Source organism: Malania oleifera, chromosome 4 (genome assembly GCF_029873635.1).
Source record: "Malania oleifera isolate guangnan ecotype guangnan chromosome 4, ASM2987363v1, whole genome shotgun sequence".
Lineage (NCBI taxonomy): Eukaryota > Viridiplantae > Streptophyta > Magnoliopsida > Santalales > Ximeniaceae > Malania > Malania oleifera.
In genome coordinates this window covers 110,679,150-110,700,498 of record NC_080420.1, presented here as the reverse complement: position 1 = coordinate 110,700,498, position 21,349 = coordinate 110,679,150, and the positions used below count along the sequence as shown (strand labels likewise).

Genomic DNA, 21,349 nt, shown 5'->3' with positions numbered 1-21,349 from the left:
GTGTATAACTATGTTATGTTTGACTTAACCTAGTAGGCTAGCCAGTGTTAAGTTTAGCCTTCAGGCAGCACAACTCAGATCATATGGGGGGTGAAATCATGATACTTAGATATACACCCAGGGTATAATTTCAGTAAAATACAGATTTAATAGATGGTATTGAAGATATGAAAATTCATTATGATATAGTATGTTTAAAAGTAGAGATTTTCATATGATATCAGTTACAACTTAAAATATGTATTTATTACAGTTACATTATTTGTAGTATATGTTTATAGTATGATAATACACACATTGCAACACCCCGATATTAGTCTATTTCCCTTACTGAGAGGTGTCTCACCCCAACATTACAAATATTTCAGGAAATCCTGATAGACGAGTGGAGCGAGCTTCGTGATAAAAGAGTTCGTAGGTATTACTCAGTTGTAGGGTAAGTAGTTGAGTCAGACTTATGATGGATTTTTGGCTTATATATGTGTGTATGTTGAAAAAGTGAAACTTTGGTATTGTATACATGTAAAGTGTTTTTTGGTTCCGCTGCTTAGGTAATATGTATATATAAACAAGTAAAATCCTGGTACTTATGGGTCTGAGTTGACTTTGACTGTGTATTATGGTATCAGAGTATTATTAAAGTAATAATATTTTACGTATAAAAAAATTATTAGCAGATATTTAGGGTCCTGACACTGGGCCTGGAAACCTACAACCTATTCATATAATCCCTAGTTCAGGCCTTCCTCAAACTTCCTCACCTTCTCCTCCTCCTTTGGCACTAAGTACGGGGCAAACCAAGATAGCTCAATAAATCTGACTGCATATTGTTGTACTATCATATGCCCTTGAGTCAAATACAAAAAACTATACCGTCTTTGCCTTCCTGATGGTAGCAGGGAAATATCGCTCGAAAAATAACTCTCTGAAGCGGCTCCAGGTCACCGCTACAAGCTCAAGTCTCTACTCCTTTGATAGTCTCGCTGATCTCCACCAGCGTTTGGCCTCTCCAGTTAACTTAAACGTAGCGAAGGACACTTTCTGTTCCTCCGTAGAAGGGAGCACTGCCAACACGTCTTCAATATCCTGGACCCAATTCTTAGCCACTACTAGGTCGGTCCCTCCGGAAAATGACAGGGGCTTCATACGTGTGAACTGCTCAATCGTGCAGCTCCGTTCCCCTGAACTTCTAGCCATCTCTGCCATCACCTGCTGGGTGACACTACGTAATACAGCATCTGGGTCTCTGCCACCCATACTGGAAGACCTTGCATCATCACCTCCCGCATGTGCACTGCTACTTCCAGGCTCCATCCTGAAAATGATACAAAACAGTCTTAGAATTCTATCCTTATAATACCGCTAATATACTTAACAAACTAAGATCCATAAAATATTCTTCTATAACCATTTGACATCCTCAATCCCAATTTAAGATTTAGTCCTACCATTTAGAAACAAGAACCAACGATAGTTTACTATGGTTTTCCTGAAGTCGTCACCCCAGGAAAATCATAGAAACAACCATGGAACTCTTGCCTCCAGGAATAGAGAACCCTAAATTCCAATCTCATCCTATAACAACAACTAACTCATATCTCAATCTACCCATCTCCTACTCTTATCAAAATTCATTCCTATACTTTGGTATTGTATTCTGTTGTTTTACTAAAGTCTGCAGAACCTAGCAACTTAGGCTTTGATAGCAAATTGTAATGCCTTGATTTTAATACCATTTTTTTTCTTTAAAATTGAATAAACAATAATAATTAATCCAACACCCGCCACGTCACAACTCTGATACCATATTAACACAACCGGACCCAAAGTGGGATACGGGGTAATCAGTCCATTATATGAATACATATCTAACAATAGAATTCCATATATACATACCATCCAGAATACAAATAACCAGAGTTCTATACATTTATATACAACCCCAAAAGTCCATAACATACCTTAGGGGATTACACCAACACAACCCCAACACAAAGCACTTACCCTGAATATCAGGGTACTAGCTTTCCTCTATCTCGGAGCTCTATCACCTGACCTATTACGATTCCCTAAAATATTTAAATATTTGGGTGAGACAACTCTCAGTAAAACAGAATAAATTATTCACAATGTGTGGCAGTATGAGTCCAATTATATCATATCACATTCCATTTTTACTAAATATAACAACAAGGAGAAAATATATATATATATATATATATTTTCTCTCTATATATATGTACTCATAATCATATATGTATGTAAAACATATTTTCAAAGCTCTCTTATTATTTTCATAATCATATACATACTTTCTCAATTCTCGAAATCATATTCACATTTTCTTTTATAAACTATTCTTTCTCATATTTATATTTCAATAGGTTTCATAAGCTTTTCTTTCTCATTCCCATTTTCACATTCTAGCTCATGGGTATCCTCATATAAATATCTCAACGTGTCTGTAACCCATGACTATTCATTATCGTGTCTGTAACTCATGGCTGCCCTGAGGATATTCTCATCTCATTGTCATGCTTCCCCCTATGACTAGGTTGTGCGGCTCGAAGGTTGGACCTAACCGCAGTTGGCCTACCCGGTTAGATCAAAGGGGAACGTGTTTGTAGTACGAATGACCTACCCAATCCTTGTCCGGACCCTAGGAGGGCATCACAACCCTTCACGGGCCCATTCAACTATCTCGCCACACTCTCCACAAGACCGTGTGGTTGCACTAACACCTCACTAGCAACGGTACCGTGCTCTCTATCAACAACAGTACATTAGGGTACTCATTTCCACATTTCCATATTCACATTTCAATATTCTCAATCCAGTATTCACATTTCAGTATTCATAATTTAGTATTCACATTCAATATTTGCAGTTCAGTATTCACATTCATCTTATCACATTAGTGGTATTCCCATCATTTTTCTATTTCATTCACCTCATAATAAATATTTCATTTCTCGTATTTCAACATTTCTCAGTAAACATATCAATACCACATTTCATTATTTCCTAGTATATTACTCATCTGAATATATATAAATATATATCACAATTCTTCATTTTTTCATAAAATCATTCTATATGCCACTTTTCATCATTTCCATATAAAAATCTCATTTCATCACCATTATGTATATAATACATAATTAAAATTTCCATAACTTCATTTCTATATAAAACAGTTCAATATGTATATATATTTCGTGATCTCATTTTCCTCAACTCAAATCATGTATCCCGATTTCAATTACATTCCCAGTATAAACATGTTATATCATATTTCTTATGCCACACAATTTTCCATCTAATATCTATAACATAATAGCCAAAGGCAAAATATCTTATTTTATTTTCACATACTTTAAATCAACAATTCTTTTCCCAAAACTAGCTGTTATAATTTATTCCCCTTACTTGACTTATTGAGAGGCTCGTAAAAACCCAAATCCTATGCTTGCTGCGTTCAAAACTCACAACCCTGAAATTCACATTTTTCCCAAATCAATCAACTCATCTCCCAGAATATTCCTCATTTAACATTTCGTAGGCCCTATATATTCCAAATAAACACCTAAACCCTAAAATACCTTACTTAGCCTGATTTTGGAGTGGTGCCCAAGGACTCCAAATCAATAATCCGCTCCGGGGCCAAGTTGTAGAGAATCTTCCCCAGATCATCGTGGTAGATCCTGATCGTCGAATCGGGGAAGAATGGGGCCGAAAATGAAGAGAGAAGGTGGAGAAACTGAACCTAGAGAGAGAGAGAGAGAGAGAGAGAGAGAGAGAGAGAGAGAGAGAGAGAGAGAGGATAGAGAAATGCAAATTCACACCGAATCTCGATTTTTACATATTTATAGACCGCTGGCCACGTGGCTTCGTTGACGAGACACGTGTACTTGTCGACGAACTGCAAAAGGGTGTTCATTGGCGAATGTAATGGGTTCATCGATGAAACCTTAATAGCCTAAAATTCTCTGCTCTCAGTATCTCCTCGTCGATGAGACACGTGTACTTCATTGATGAGATCTAGAAGGACATTCGTTGACGAAGACCAGTGGTTCGTCGACGAATCCTTGTTGTTGCCCCTCCTTTTTCTTCTTTTTTCTCTTTCTTTTCTTTTATTACTTTCATACATTAAATTTTCCAGGTCTCTACACTACTCCTACTCAACGACACTAGAATGAAATTAAGCACATTCTACGCTATTTAAGAGGTACATTTGATTTGGGTCTATTCTACTCATTTGGTTCCAAATCTCAATTAGTTGGATATGTAGATGCTGGATATCTATTTGATCCTCACAATGCTAAATCTTAAATTGGATATGTAATTATTTACGAAAAAACTGCTATATCTTAGAAATCAGTAAAACAGACGATTACAGCAACATCCTCCAATTATTCTGAAATACTAGCTATCCATGAAATTAGTAGAGAATGCGTGTGACTCAGATAAATGATTTCTCATGTCCAAGTAAATTGTAGTTTTCAATTAATCAAGAATATTCTAACAATTTTATATGAAAACAATGTTGTATGTATAACTCAACTAAGAGGAATACATAAAGGGTGACAGAACATAACATATCTCTCCAAAATTCTTCTATACACATGAACTTCAGAAGAATTGTGATATAAATGTTTAGAATATCCAATCAAGTGATAATCTAACAGATTTGTTTACCAAAGTTTTGCCTACTACAACATTTAAGAAATTGGTTCATCTCATCGAAATGAGACATCTTAAAGATCTTAGTAGGAGTTAATATATATGAGTGACATCTAAGGGGGAGTGTAATGAAAAATATGTATGTCACCCTATCTTTCACCACCCTATCTTCCACCACTTCGGGTTTTTCATCCCAATAAATGCTTAGTTATCCATATTGTCCTATAAAAGGGCACGCTCCCCTTCTCATTTGGGACACACACATTTAATGATTCCATGTAAGTAGATATATAGTGATGATAAGAGAAGAGGAGAGATAAAGTGAAGAGAGATATTTTGTACAAGGGATAAAAAAAGAAATGATATTTTGTACAAGTTTGGTCCTAAATCATCTTGTAATTCCGCTCGAGATAATGAAACTTTTGATCCCATTCGTTCGTAGAGTAGGTATATCCGAACCACGTAAAATTTCTGTCTCGTTTCTATTTATTTCCTACATCTTTTTATAACAATTCAAGATTTTTTATTTTATTTTGTTTTATTTTTCTACACGATTAGTCATTAAGTAAACTCCATCAATATTTTGCATTTACAACAACACAAGTTGATTTGCTAATTGAGCTAAAATTGGAAGATTGCTAATTTCGAGAATTAAGAGGTGGAAAAGAATTTCTATACAATTGTAGAACCATATAAATTTACGTTCCAGTTCTATTATGTTGTTTCGGCATCCTTAATAAGGTCATTTTTACGTAAAAATGTGTGTAAATAGGTTCTATATATATGAAAAATGCTATCGTACAACAAAATATTGATAACTTATAAACGAAAATGCTAATACTATAAAGTTGACCAGGTGCCTTTACTTATTGCATTAAATGTTGACCAGGTGCCTTTACTTATTGCATTAAATGTTTTCATGAAAGGATAAATGAATTAATTTTAAAATTAATAATTTGTTATAGGGAGGCTATGCAATGAGATAATTAACTATGAGATATTTATAATTATCATAAATTATAAATTAGATAATTAACTATTATAAATTAAAAATATTATTGATTATTAATTTTTCCACAAACCGGAAAGCCTGTCTCCGATATTCACCAAACCTTGCTTGCGCTGCAATTAGAGTCTAAACAAAGCCTCGGAGAGAAAGAGAGAGAGAGAGGGAGGGGGGAGAGGAACCGTCTCTTTAAGGTCAAAGGAGCCTTCCACCACCGAACCCTGGCCGCGTGCGTCAGATTCCGGCGACTCACTCAGCGCTCTCTACGATCGCCACTGACCGGCGATGTTCGCCGCCTGCGGGGGAGCACCTCCCGGTGTTGTGGGTAATCGAACAGCGACCGCAGCGACTTCTTATACAAGCGTAATAGAATGAAGAACCACAAGACCAAGACCAATGGCTTTATCCCCAACTCTTTCAAGTTCATTTCTTCCTGTATCAAGACCGTCTCCACCAACGTCCGCTCCGCCAGCGCCTCCGTCGCCGGCTCCATCTCCGGCGACTCGGAGCATCGCAAAGACCAGGTGCCTTAAGCTCTTGTGATTTTTTCCCCCCGAATTAGTTTAAACTGTGCTTGGTTGATGTGAGTTTTGAGGAAAATGAAAGAAAGGAGGTGAGAGGGAAGGGAGCTTTGAAATTTTGAACTGCGTTTTTTGGATTTGAGAGACAAGGACTTGATCAGCTAAGGGCGTTTGTTCTATTGGGTTCAGCTGTGGTTGGTGGTTAGAATTTGGGGCAGTGATTTAAGAAAATGAATTAATGAAGTTTTGATTTGTTAAGAAGACGAAGGGATGGAAATGACGTGATCTATAGTTTTCTTCCAGTTACATTAGAATGAAACAATTAACTGGTGCAGTTAGTGATCACGATTTTTTTTTTTTGAATTTATTTTTGCCCACCAAAACAAAACAGTACGCACTGGTTACTGCTTTTCCCTTGTGGAGGGCGTTTTAGTTTCAAGAAATTTGACATAATGTGGGAATTTTTGGCTGTTTTCAACATCTCTCAAAAATAAGAAAAAGCTTATGGCTCGAGTTGCAGTAATTTCAGTTATAAAAAATCATTAGCTGCTTTACCTTCTCATAGTGGTGCTTCTCCTGATGTTTTACTTCGGTTATGATGCACTATCTTGGGCAAAGAAGAAGTTTGCATATTTTTATCATTCAAGAGATGCTTGTGATAGATGTAGTAGAAAGGGTTCATGCTTGCTTTTTCCCTCAGCCTGTGCTTTTTCACCAGCTAGCTACCCTTGTTGTATAATGAGCTTGCAGCAATCCAAGGATGAGTTCCAATTGTAGAGGCTGAAATTGTAGAAATACCTTTTTTTTTTGGCTCCCGAGGTGTTCTTCTTTAGGGGTTTGCGTGGGGGCATAAGCATGACAATTGAAATAAACATGAATTCCTGTATGACCAATGAGAAACTAAAAGGGCATCATGCATTTGCTAATATTGAGAGCAGTGCACCATAAACAATGCCAAAATAGAGGTAAAATGGTGCACTTTGTAAATAAAAATGTAGATCTTGAGGAATATTAGATACTGGAGATTTAAGTAACCTATAACCTGTCCTCTTTTGTACTACAACCTTGAACAAGTGCTACACTAGTTTTGTGCAAGTAGCTGGTTTTTACAGGTAGGTAAGTGATTTGGGGAGATGAAATATCAATGTGAATTGGCTTCAGAATATCTTTTGTGTTCTTCTTCTTTCTTAATATGCAATTCTTACCTTGTAGTTTTGGCAATATTGTTGCTCATTAAGTTTTTTTTTAAATAATTTAAATCATTATCCTTTCATTTTAAGTTAAACAAGTCTGGTGGGCTCATTTTTTCTGTACTTCATTGTGAATCAGACCACTGGGTTGAATTGGAAAATAAAATCTTGATGGTTTAGAAACAAATCTTATTTGCCTCAATGCGTTGTTTTCATAAATTGACCTGTTCTTTTGCAATGTTTTCTTTTGAATTGTGGTTGTAGAATTTGCGAACATATGCTTGAGTGCAATGCTTCTCTCTATCTGAGTTCATCTTTTCTTTCTCTGTTGTTTATGTGCGTTATGTATATCATTGCGTGCATGTTCATGCAGATGCATGAATGTGTGTTGTCAAAGTTGTTTTGGTTAATTTTCTAATTGACACCCCCTTGCAGGTTTCCAAGTGGATATTTTTGTAGATGGATGTTTTTTTTTTCAAAAGTAATTATGTTGAGGTAGGATTTGTAATTGAATTAAAACCTTTGGTTTTCTCATTTTCTTTGACCAACTCTTTATGATTAGTAGAATAGGTAAAAATATGTAAAGTTGAGATATTCATGACTTTTTTTTTTTATTTTTTTAAAAGCAGCTGGACCAAATTGGATGGTTAAACTCACTCCATGAGAGCCTGGAACTCTCATGTTTTAGTTGAATTTCATCACATTGATGCAGTATTCTAAGCTTACAGAGATCATCAATCTGTGGAAAGTGGTGGTTATTTAAGTGATCCAAAGATAGCTAGGAAAAACCAAAAGAAGTTATAGAGCACTTAATGGGAAACAGTTATAATTCTAACACATGTAAGTTGATGCTTTGGTTAACATGTTTTAAGATGCAAATGATTCATTTAGAAGTATATTATTATAAATTTACCCATAACTGGCAGTTGCAGAAGAATGAGAACATATCCTAGCGAGTTTTTTTGGGCCCCACATTTAATATGGTTCAAATTTAAACCCCCTGCAGTTATGGCTTCTAATGAGTGAGACTCAGTGACCTGGTGCATGATGAATGAAGTGGGATATAATAGAACTGTTTGATTCACCACAATTAATTTCTAAAACTCAGGAAAAGAAAAAACTACTTTAAATTGGCATTGCATCTTGTTAATATTTAAGACTTAAGACAACAACTAATTAGAGTAGGTATGGTATACTATAAACAATGGGTTAAGTTTGAAATTTTTAGGTGAGGGTTGGGATGAAAATTTGATGAACAAATCCTCTGTAGATAACCTTCAGCTAGAATTACTCTGTCGATCTAGGCTGTGATTGTTAGCCTTTCAAATGGCATTTCTAGATGATGACGCAAATTTTGATATTTTTTTTTATCATAGAATCAGCTGTGTTTATTCATATCATGAGGGTAGGTAGTTTTTGACTTGAAAGTCCTGGCACCTGTCAGTGAAGCATTAATAGTTTGCCTCTGTATACATTTTATCATTTAAATTTTAAACAAATGGGTAAAAAAATTCTCCATATAAGGGCTTGAAAAATAATTCTGGAGAAAGAAAATCAAGCCATCTTTGTGAGTGTACATTGGTGGCTTATAAGAGCCATAAATTTTTTCTCATGTCTAAGCATTCTAGAATTTCAGAATATTTTATTTGTGGCATTTGAATTGTGAAGGCTTGTGATTTGTCTTCATTTTGACTTGCTAAAAAATTGTGAAGGCTTGTGGTTTGTCTGCGTGCTAATTGATAGAGACAACCATTTTGCAAGACAATGTGGAGTTATAAAGGAAGATATACATATTTTTTATGGATGAAGATATTGCAGCCTGTGACAAGGAATTATCTTTGGTCATGGGTTAGTGAGAGGAGAGCTTATTTAGTAAGTTAGGATGTAGTATGTAGGTCTAAGACCGAAGGAGGGCTGGATCTTGGTAACTTGGTGCCCAAGAACATCACTATATTGAGGGAATGGTCATGGCGTTTATCGTTAGATGTTAACTCTCTTCTGCAAAGGGTGACTAAAGGTGAATTTGGCTTGCAGGTAAATGGGTGGGATGATTCAATGCTATAATTGGCTGTAGGGCTACTCATGGAAGCCCTTTGAAATTCATTTCACAGGTTTCACTCATATTCTTTCCATCTATTAGATACAGGGTGGGGGAAATGTCTCTGGGGTTTACTTTTGAGGAGGATATTTGGGCAGGGGAGTAATTTTTTTTTTTTTTAAATTTAATTTTTGTGTGTGTGTTGCTTTCTCTTCTCTTTTTCGCCTTTCTAATGTTCACTATGCTTCTGATCTCTCTCTCTCTCTCTCTCTGTAGGGGGAGGGGGTTCTTGATGGGGATTTTGTTTCATTGAAGTTTCTTTTCTTTAAGAAGCCTTAATGGTTGGGAGGCTAGAGGACTTCCTTTGTTACTTAATTTTTCAGCCTTGGTCTAGAAAGAATTTTTGAATCTGGGCTTTGGAAGGTTTTTAAAGTGTCATTTTATAAATCCTTTTATTCACAATTGTATTCAATCCTCTAATCCCTTTCCTTTTGTTAATCATATGTGGAAAGCCAAAGCATCCTCAAAGGTCAACATTTTTGTTTGGTTAACCAGCTTGAATAGAGTTACCTCCAATAATTTGCTGCAAAGGTGCAGGTTGACATGAGACATGATATGACCCAATATTGGCACGACGATACGACTCTTCAGAAAAAAATGAGAATACAACATAGCAGGGATCCATTAATTCATTCATATAAAAATATATCTATTTAGGCCTGTATTAAGGTAATTTTGGTTTAAAAAGAAATATAAGCACCAGTCATGCAAATTTAAATTATCGTTACACATTAAATTAGGACATCATCAAAGAATTACAACAATGAGAGAAATTGGAAGAAATTAGGAGAGAATGGGAATGGAAGAACAAGAAGGAAGAGGGAACAGGAGAGGAGAGGAAAGAGATCCAATTGGGGTGAAGCTCACATTCACTTCTCAATTCAAATTCATCAATAACCATCTCCTACGTGGATTGCACACAAATTTTAAGAATGCCTATAATACAAGAAGTTACACATATACCCACCCCTATACAAACACACCTCTAAAATACAAAAATATTATAAAGAAGCCCCCAAAATACATAATCCTACTACAAGCAAACTTAGCATGCACAATAAACCATCCTGCTACAAGCAAACTTAACACGCATAATAAACCACCAATTAACTTAGCACATTTGGGTTTAGGATCCAATAATCCATTGACCCTTATCTTTGAAATAGGCCTCCAAATTGGGTCTAAAGGATCCATCACATTTTACAATCTAGTCCTATATCACACATTTTATGATCTAGACTTACACAATCATCAACTACATTGACATTATAGAATATTGGTCCAACAACAAAGGAACAATTCAAGGGCATGGATGATGGTGGGCAATGAACATGGCTCATCCAAAAATTTATATTAAAAAGAAAACTGATTAAGATAGAGCGCCAAACTTGGGATGGCTTTAGAAGGGGGGGGGGGGGGGGATTCTGGGATGTTGTGAAGTCTATGGGTGCTCTACAATGGAAGCATAGTGACGCTAGGGTACCGAAGGTGCTACCACTCCAATGTCAAAATGCCTTTTGGCTCTTAGTCTCTAAATTCTCTCTGTTTTTTTTGGGAAAAACCGCCCGGGGGGGGGGGGGGGGTGGTTGTTGACACAATTGAAGGGGCAACAAGACATTGCTTCTTGGTGCAAGAAGTGTTCAGAGGTTCCTGTCAAGAAATGTCTCATCCGTGCAAAAATAAAATAAAAAATTAATTTTCGACACTTGTTGGATATGTGTTGGGGAGTGTTGGACTAGTGTCCATATCTGACATGTGTTGGACATCGATGTTTCAGGCTTCTAGGAGTGTCAATGTTTCCTATTTGGTGAATTGGTTGTGTCCAAGTTCATCAGAGGCTTTCTTGTTGTTTTCTTTTAGAGGCTTCGAAATGCATAAGGAATAAGAATGCTGGAAGATTGTGGCAATGTGCAATCTATATGATGTTGGGGTAATTTGGTTGGAGAGGAATTCTCGTGTTTTCAGTGATCATTCTATTCTCCTTCATTTGCTTTATGACATGATTGTCTTCCTTGCTTTCTTATGGGTTTTTTCTTTTGGCTATATTTAGTGGGAATGGTTTCTCAACTTTTTAGCGGGAGTGGTTGGCTTTGTTGGTTTGAGTTTTTGTTGTAATTTTTATTGTGTTTTTTCTTTCTCTTCTGATCTAACGTCCTCCTTTTTATACTCATTACTATTTCTTTCTTTTTGTATTGTACCTTTTTTTTTTATCTAACCGAAGTAAAGAACAGAATATATATTTTTTAATATACTGAAGTAAAAAATGCTTCGAATATAGATATTTTGCTATTCTAGTCTTGCATATGGGTGCACATGATTTATTTCTCTATGCAGAAGGAAAAGGAAGGGAAAATTACGGTGACCTCCTCTTGCTTATCTCGTGCTTGCAGGAACATGCTTAAAAAATAATATTTACCTCCCATTAGATTCATTATATCTTCTAATTACCTCCCCTTTGATATGGTACTGGCAAACATGGTTGAGAAAATGGTGCCCAGAATTACAATTGAAAAGAAAATTTTTGCTGCTAATTTCGTTTTGAAAGACAATATACTCCAAATTTCCACAAAAGAACTACTTAAATTGCACTAGAGGAATGTAGGTTTAGGCGAAATTATCCTTTTAAGTTGCTGACATTATTTCTTTCTTTTTGTTATATATTAACTGAAAGTAGGCATGAGAGGAAATTTAGAATTTTTTGGGATGTCACGATTACTTTCAAAATGCGATGGATGGTTTTTGCAGTTATCAGAACAGTTAGGGGACACATGTCTAATTGACATAAAATGAAAGAATCTAAATTAATGGTTGCGTGTACTGGGTTCAAAATTTGAATAATGGTGAAGAAATGTCCAAGAAGAAGATACTAATGGGCTTTGTCACCCACACATTTTAAAGAATTTTTGGGAGCGCGGCAGTGAAGTGATTAAGTGAATATTTGTATCCATGCCAAACCAAAACAAAAGGCTTCATTTATCATTCTTGATGGGCCATTTCCATGCTCTATTGGCTGCAAAAATTTTGCACAAACCCAATGATATTGTTAAAGTTGGGTGCTCTTATTTTCACTGTTTATTTGCCCTAATGTGGAGGGGAAAATGCAAAATTACTCTCACCAAGTATTCATAATTACCCTTATTTGTAAGACTCCCTGTCAAGGTGGAGCATGCAGAGTTCATCACCAATATAACTCACTTTAGAACACCCAAAAGTTTGGTAAACAAATTAGCCATTTGATCATGATCTTCAGATTTAACATGCGATGTTCTGCATCACCTGTTTCTGGAACAAAATGATAATAAACTTCAATGTTCATTGTCCTCTAATGAAACAGCGGATTAGAAGCAATACACTTAGCAGCTTGATTATTACATGTCAAACTTATAGGCAGAGACTGTTTGAATCCTTGGTCTCTTTACATATGATTCAACCAAACCAACAAAGGGCCACAACTATAAACAGACTTGACATTAGATCTAGCCAGCATAATTGTTTCTTTTGCTTCTACAACTTATTTTTTTGGACCTATGTGCTAGCTGAATCTTTATTTACATTATTGAAAGGATGATTTTTTTGAATGTCAGTTGAAGATGTGAAAAGGAGCAGATGATGACCCAAAAGAAATAGGGAGGGTATAGATGACATTACATGCCTTGAGTAAGATTATTTTCATCTAAGCCAGATGAAGGGCAGAATTTATGCTTGTAGCTATTATTTGTAACATATATATATGGAATGTAGTTAAGCAAATGTTCATGTTCTGCTATTGGCATATAAGATAGGTGAATGAATGAAGACCCTTATATTGTTGCATTGTACTATGCTTTTATTGATTCTAGTATTATGCTTATGTGTGTACATTGCTTATAACTTTTAATCATGTGGCATATAGGTGTGTGCATTGTTTACAATCTTTTAGTCATGTGTGCTAGTGTAATCTCAGTTTTTCATCCAAACAGGTACTATGGGCTTGCTTTGACAGGCTAGAGCTTGGTCCATCTTCCTTCAAGCATGTTCTCTTGCTTGGTTATTCCAATGGATTTCAAGTACTTGATGTTGAAGATGCCTCTAATGTCAGTGAACTGGTTTCAAGGCGTGATGATCCAGTGACATTCTTACAGATTCAGCCGACCCCAGCAAAGTCTGAAGGTTGTGAAGGATTTAGAGCATCACATCCTTTGCTCTTGGTTGTTGCAGTTGATGACACAAATGACTCAGGTCAAATGCATGGTGGGAGAGATGGGTTGGTTAGAGATGGTTACATTGAGCCTAAAACAGGAAACTTTCTCAACTCTCCTACAGCTGTTAGGTTTTACTCGCTAAGGTCCCATAGTTATGTTCATGTTCTGAGATTTCGGTCAACTGTATATATGGTTAGATGCAGTCCTCAAGTAGTAGCTGTGGGTCTTGCAGCACAAGTAAGCAGTAGCTTATATTCGCTATTTATTTACTATTGATTGTTGGAATTCCATTATCTTACAGCAGAAGTCTTTATCTTTTTTGTCAAAACCTAGCCATGTTGCACATCCACTTCATTTTGTTTGCTATGTGCTCTTAGTTGGTGATATCTTGTAATGAATGAGATGTATTGAATGGTTGTTACCATCAATGTTTTTGATATGAATTTTTAACAATATTTGTTTTAATCAACAAAAGAATGATCATTTGTGTTTGGTTTGAATAAGTTTGAAACTGGTCTAAACAACTTCAACCTGGCTAATGCTCTTTTTGTTTTTTGTTTTTAATATTTTCTGGCTGGCAGATCTATTGCTTTGATGCTCTCACACTTGAGAACAAATTTAGTGTCCTTACATATCCTGTACCGCAGTTGGGAGGCCAAGGAAGTGCTGGAGTTAACATTGGCTATGGTCCAATGGCTGTGGGTTCCAGGTGGTTAGCTTATGCTTCCAACAACCCACTGTTCTCAAACACAGGCCGCTTAAGTCCACAAAGTCTTACTCCTTCTCCAGGTGTCAGTCCATCAACTTCACCTAGCAGTGGAAATTTGGTGGCCCGTTATGCCATGGAATCTAGTAAGCAGTTGGCGGCAGGGTTAATCAATCTGGGTGATATGGGCTACAAAACTTTGTCTAAATACTATCAAGATCTTCTTCCTGATGGTTCTAATTCTCCTGTATCATCAAATTCAAGTTGGAAGGTTGGTCGGGTCACAGCACATTCAACCGAAACAGAAACTGCTGGGATGGTCAGTCTTTTTCTCATCCTCAGAAGTATAACCCTTAAATATTGCAATAAAATTGTATATTTGTTGCAGTACATGCTTCCAAGGGAATAATAATATAATGCATTTGGGCTATGAGGTCTTGCATTAGGAGTTTAGATTATCAAGGGATGAGAACAAAATCTTGTGGGATAACTAATATTTCTCTGAGCAGATATCGAACAGTGTGGCAGAACCTGAGACTCTTTATTTATTTACAAATTATATGACTTTATGTTGGTGTGGCCACCTTATTTTTTAATTAAATGCCCTAAAATGAAGTTTAAATATAATTTTGAACATTTTGCTTTGTTTTTTGTTGCTGTGGTGTTGGGGCAGAGGCAAAAAAGCACCACCATTTGCAGATATGTCTCTGCTCCTAGTTGTGAAAGTCTGTAAAGATTGAGTCTAGCACTAGATTCTCAAGGGATGTTACAGATACCAATTGAGATTGTTTTATGCTCCTGATGAGGACAAGTATCATTTTAAGCATAAATTGAGGATTTACTCCTTTTGAATTTTTGCAGGTTGTCATCAAAGATCTTGTTTCCAGAGCTGTTATATCGCAATTTAGGGCACATACTAGTCCTATTTCTGGTTTGTGTTTTGATCCAAGTGGGACACTTCTGGTTACTGCCTCAATACATGGGAACAACATAAATATCTTCCGGATCATGCCATCCTGCTCCAAAAATGGATCGGGCACTTTAATCTATGATTGGAGCTCTTCTCATGTGCACCTGTACAAGCTCCATAGAGGGATGACACCAGCTGTATGTCTTGCTGCTATTGCTGTTTCTGAACACTTGGCTGTTCTTTCTGCTGATGGTTTTTGTTTTCCATTTTTTAAATTAACAGGTGATACAAGACATTTGCTTTAGTAATTATAGTCAGTGGGTAGCTATTGTTTCATCCAGGGGGACGTGCCATATTTTTGTTCTGTCTCCTTTTGGTGGCGAGGCTGGCCTTCAGATACAAAGTTCTCATGTTGATGGTCCTAAGCTCTTACCAGCTTTATCCCTACCATGGTGGCATACTCCATCTTTCTTGATAAATCAGCAATCTTTTGCTCCACCTCCACCAGCACCAATTACCCTTTCTGTGGTGAGCAGAATAAAAAATATTTCTGGGTGGCTCCACACAGTCAGCAATGCTGCATCTTCTGCAGCAGGAAAGGTTTATGTTCCATCTGGTGCTGTTACTGCTGTCTTCCACTGTTCTGTGCCTTCCGATTTGCAACCTGCACAGTTAAAGAGCAATGTGTTGGAGCACCTCTTGGTTTATACACCTTCTGGTCATGTGATTCAACATAAACTTTTGCCATCAATGTGGGGAGAGCCAGGCGAAACTGCTTCAAGAACTGGTCCTGCTCCTTTGCCACAGATGCAGGATGAGGAGTTACACGTGAAAGTTGAACCTGTTCAATGGTGGGATGTTTGCCGAGGAACAGATTGGCCAGAAAAAGAGGAATGTATTGCTGGGATTACTCTTGGCAGACAGGCTGCAGAGATAGACATGGATACTTCTGATTGTGAGGATAATGATGGTGGGGATAAAGATTTTGTAAAGCCCCATGAGCGACATCACATTTATCTCTCCAATGCAGAAGTGCAGATCAGCTCTGGGAGGATACCGATTTGGCAAAAATCTAAGGTACCTGTTGGGGTTTTACTTGTGAGATGCTTCTGTTTATGTTTTTTAACCATGCTTATGATCTTTTTCCATCTTTTAGATCCACTTTTATACAATGAGTCCTCATGGGGCTAATGAGCTGAACTTCACTGAAGATCATAATGGTGGAGAAATTGAAATTGAGAAAGTTCCTGTCCATGAGGTTGAAATACGGCGGAAAGATTTATTGCCTGTTTTTGACCATTTTCGAAGGATCCATTCCAATTGGATTGAAAGGTAATTGCCATAGTTACCTGAATTCAAGATCTGTAGCTGTACTAATGCTAAAACACAATTTAAGTTCCTTTCTATTTGAGTGCAATGGTGTGTATGAAACATTGGATTTCATATTTTTTTTACCAACTATTTTTCTTCTCGTAGATCCTTCAGCTGACATTTTTATTGGATGTTGTTATTTTTCTATCACTGAATTTTTTTGGACAAGATGGGTTTCTGTTTGTAAATATTTGGATGGAGCTTAAGTTGGAACGTCTGATAGTACTAATAAAGCCATTTAGAAAGCAAGGACACTCCAATGAACGAAGTGTATGTTGTTTGAACATTTACTCAGCTTTGACATGCTTAGGCATCTGCTGGAGAAGTGTATGTTTGATTGATTGCTTCCTTTTATATGCACAATTATTTTGTTGTCTGTCTTCATGTTAGTCCATGTCTTGATTAATGTGAATGCAATAGAGCTGACATTTGATCTTGTATTTGGAATTGTATTCATAATTGGTTTATTTGTGAAAAAGAGGCAAGAAATGAAAGGGTTCAATGAGTTGACATTTCATGCTTGTCATGGAAATGTTGGATGAAGTAGCTGGACTGTCAGTGGGAGCTAATTATTGGCAATCTTTGCTTCCTTTATGTTGGCAAAGTAAGTCTATGCAGTTACATAGTGCACCAATTCTTCAACATGATATTTTCTAGACCCCTTAACGACTCTTTGAAATCATAGATGCTGGGAGTTGTATTACCCTCATTCATACTTTGTTTATCTTCTGTATCTTTGTATTACCTTTATCTGTTTAGAATCCCTGTCAGGTTGGTGTGGAGGCTGGAGAAGCTAATGAGGGATTTCTTATGGGCGAGTGGGGGAGAGGGTAGTGGAGATCATCTTGTTGGATAAATAAATGCTTTCATTTGGATTGTGGTACTTGAAAGAATTAATACTAATTACTGGCTTCAGAAGAGAAGACCCAATAAAGCCTTGTCATCGGATGTCCTTTGCTTACGTGGAGAAAATTGTGCACATTTGTTTCTTCATTGTCCTTATATGATGGCTATTTGGTATAAATTATTTCGTATATTGGGTGAGAACTGGGTTTGTCTTTCCACATTGAAGGCCTTTTGCACCATCACGTTTAGAGGTTTTGGTAAAGGAAAGGATAGGAAAGCTTTATGGCGATGCTCTATTATGGCTATAATTGGTGTCTTTGGAGGGAGAGCAATGCTAGAATTTTCAAAGGAGTGGCTGTCTAATAACTTGCTTTGGAGTAGAGTGACTTATCTTTTGTCATTGTGGGTGTCAGTAAATGGATTTTTTCACATCATCTCTTTGGAAGACATGCAGCGGGACTGGTTGGCTCTTTTGCATTGAGTTTGGTTTTGGGCTGAGACTGCTAAATTTGTAATTTTTAAACTTTTGATGTATAGGGGGGATTTTGTTCTCCCAGTTTTTTCCCTTTTGTTTTATTCCTCTTGCGCGCTATGCCCTTTCTAATAAGTTTCTTTATATATATATATATATATATATAATGTCAGGAGTTAAATTTGCCGTGCAACAGGGTGGCTTAGTTCATGAACACTTGGGTTGCCTACTTGCCTCCATTTACTATATATACCAATAAGGATTAATGATAGGTAGAAATATGTGCACTTTTACGTTAAAAGAAAATAATTTGAAAACTTTCAAAATTCAAACAAGATTATGGAGGCCAGAGAAGACCTGACCTTTGTTTTTACCTGCATACTTATGCATATGCACACAGGTAGTTGTGTGTGGAATATCTAACCAAATGATTTCTATTAAAGATCCAAGTAGCAATTTCTACTGGGTTTGATTTGCCTTATTGTTCCTCCTTCCTTTTCTTTTCTTTGTTGTCATTGCTTTTTTTTTTCCTTCTCCTTTTTTGGAGTGTGAGGGGTGGTGTTTGTCAATCATTAGGTTGCTGTAGATGTTTTTTGGGGTTATGTTTCTTTAACTTTTTTTTGGTACTTCACTTAGCTCATTATACAATAAGACGCTTGGCTGGCTTTCTTTTGGCAGGGGCTTTGTTGGAGCAACATATCCATCATGTGAACAAGAAAGTGCTAAAGATAAATCCTCCAAAGATGCTGTTATTTCGGACTCCAAGTTGGAGCCATCTGGCTCAGTTGAAAACTCAGACTCTAGTAAGGCTATCATTTGATTTTTTCATATAAATTTGACTCTATAAAAAGAGCTACTAATGTAATTTGTTATATTGTTTGCATTTCCAGCAGGTTCATCAAAAACAACTGAAGATTTGCTTGATTTAGGTCAGATGAATTCTCATCCTTCCATTGTTCATATTGTAAATGAGAATGATGGGGAAAAAAGGGGGAGTGTTATTTTAGCAGCTCCTTTGCTGAACCAAAGCTCCCCAAGTAGAAATATTGTTTCAGTCTCTCCTGAACGGTCTATAATTGGTGTGTCTCCAGTTGAGGATAGTTGTTCTGCTAATAGCCAATGCATTTTGAAGAGTGGTTCTCTTTCTTCCACAAGAACTATTGCAAAAGAAAGTCAGCCTTCGAACAGTGCTGGAGCCAGTGATGTTTCAAACACAAGTTCCAGTCGTTCTGATTTGACTATGAACATTCTTGAGGAGGGGCCAGTGCATGATGCACTAGATTTTGAGCCGTTCTTTCAAGAGGGCTATTATAAAGCATCACCTCTTAATGGAAGCCATGAATTGACAGAAGTTGCCACAGATGTGGACAGCAGTAGCAGTCCTTGTGATAGGGGAAAATCTGAGGAAGATGGAGATAATGATGATGTACTTGGGGGTGTGTTTGCCTTCTGTGAAGAAGGTAAGCAACTCATAAAACATATTTTATTTGGGTTTTGTAAATTTAATTTTGATTTTTCTATGCATTATTAATGTGGTCAAAGTTTACATTTGCAGCCATCTTGAGTACTTGCACATAACTCCCATCAGTTTTTCTTGCACAAAATGAATTTGTAATAGTTACTGACACTATTATATCTGGTCTCATAATCAAAATTAGGATTTGCAATCCCTGGTTGGATTGGTTGAGGCTCATGGATCCTTTTCTACCAGGTGAAAGGTCATTGCACATAATGCATCTGATGTATCTGAGTCCTTATTATTTTTCATACAAGAATAGATATTGTGAGACATCTTATAATTCTGCAATTAATTGGTACTGTTACTTGAAAGCTGTGGGAATGCATGTAGTGGTGGTTCGAGGGTTTTACGTGCTTAGGCATGCTCCTTCAGATGCATTAACCAAATTTAATCAAGCAAGGGAGTCTGAATGTTGTGGCAGTTCGATGCATTTGGCTTTTTGAGTCCGTATTTCCATCTCGTGACTCTGCAATAAATGTTAGAGGTTTTTGGGGGACATTCACATGGCTAGTCTAAGATGTTGCTGTGGTGTTTATTATCTATAATAATTTATGTTATTTGATTATGCTTGTCGATACCCATATTTCTTTGGATTGGAGAAAAGAGAGCTTAATTCTCGAAGAATTAAGTTTTTTGTGGGTGAAGGTTGAACTCTTCCTGTTTTGTTTCATTGCACTCCTAAAATTGAACTGTTATTGCAAAATGAGTCGCCTTGTCACCATGGTTTCATTCTTGGAGTTTCTTGTATATCCAAAGGTTCTAGGGTTTCAAGTTTCATATTTTTCCTTCAAAGGCATTTTGTTGGCATTGCTGTAATTTTTGTATGTAGTAATAATGCAGCAGTTTCTATGCTGTATGATCTTATTTGCTGATTTTCAGTGCTACTGAATTGACTTGTTACGTCTTCCACTGCAGGTTGATGTATTCCTTCATGTCTGAATGGTGCTGAACTCATGACCTCGCATTTTCCAGTATGCTGTAGATATTGTAGGTCAGTGATCAGCCAAATAATGAGCGCAGATCCTAATTGTGAAAATGCAGGCAGTTTACGTTTCAAGCTTTCAATGATTGAAATACTGCTGACTGATACAAGATGTGACGAATGTTTGTTCATCCTAGTGTTCTGGAGCAAATGCTTGAATTCTTCCTCTCTAATTCTCATGTACATGTTGTAGATTAAAACACAAAATACAAATGATTTGTGTGGACGGTTTGTTCTTTTAATGCTGTGTAACATTATTTATTCTTCATATGAAAAGAGAAAAAAAAATAAAGGGGAAAATGAAAAAAAGAGCTCAGTTCATTGTACAAATTGTTTGCTTCTCTGACCTGGTTTCCCTCCTGATATATGAATGAATGTCACGGTGCCATGCCCTGCTTCAAAATGAGTTGGTGAATGCAATGATAATAGTGGAACGACGTTGATATTCTCATCTGTTTTTATCCTCTGCTGATCTGAACAAAATGATGGGTTCTTGGAAGCACCCACCCCGTATATTGGTACTCAACGTATGGTCATGCCTGTGCGAGCAGTTGCTGATTCCAGCTTGGTTTCTGTGCCAGGCTCGATGGCTTGGGGATGGCATGGTAGTTGGATAATTGTCAGTTATCTCTTTTAGGGCCATCTGCTCAATAACAGTTGCAACTTGCACTGGACATGTAAATGTTATATTGCTCTTTTTAAGGAGAATGGATGTTCACATGTAGTGATTACTGGATGGCTCTCATGTGGGGGATTGCAAGGGCAACTTGCAACTCGCAATGCATTTGAAAGTGTTAAATGAGAATTTTCATGTCAATGTGCCCCTCAGATATTGCAATTTCTTTTTTTTTTTTTATCAGTAAA

The 21,349-nt window shown here is 36.7% G+C and overlaps 1 protein-coding gene across 6 annotated transcripts; it reads left to right on the top strand.

Moving 5' to 3' along the window:
* Window positions 1-5,756: 5,756 nt before the first annotated feature.
* Window positions 5,757-20,815, top strand: LOC131152919 (autophagy-related protein 18h). 6 transcript variants are annotated; one of them, XM_058104880.1, is made up of 10 exons: window positions 5,779-6,213; window positions 13,458-13,916; window positions 14,261-14,704; window positions 15,247-15,492; window positions 15,578-16,372; window positions 16,452-16,627; window positions 18,663-18,787; window positions 18,878-18,913; window positions 19,076-19,444; window positions 20,419-20,815. In XM_058104880.1, the coding sequence occupies exons 1-10, from the start codon at window positions 6,061-6,063 to the stop codon at window positions 20,421-20,423; spliced, it is 2,808 nt and encodes a 935-aa protein (XP_057960863.1). In that variant the 5' UTR covers window positions 5,779-6,060; the 3' UTR covers window positions 20,424-20,815. The 6 variants fall into 6 exon arrangements, with proteins under 6 accessions (XP_057960859.1, XP_057960857.1, XP_057960863.1 ...); XM_058104878.1 differs by having other exon boundaries at window positions 18,875-18,913; XM_058104876.1 differs by having other exon boundaries at window positions 5,757-6,213; window positions 18,875-19,444.
* Window positions 20,816-21,349: the final 534 nt, after the last annotated feature.

Bases quoted from the DNA above. Each gene is read 5' to 3' on its own strand.
- LOC131152919 (XM_058104874.1), top strand. From the start codon at position 6,061: ATGAAGAACCACAAGACCAAGACCAATGGCTTTATCCCCAACTCTTTC. The intron at 6,214-13,457 runs GTGCCTTAAGCT...TCATCCAAACAG, and splicing joins CGGAGCATCGCAAAGACCAG to GTACTATGGGCTTGCTTTGA. The intron at 13,917-14,260 runs GTAAGCAGTAGC...TCTGGCTGGCAG, and splicing joins CTGTGGGTCTTGCAGCACAA to ATCTATTGCTTTGATGCTCT.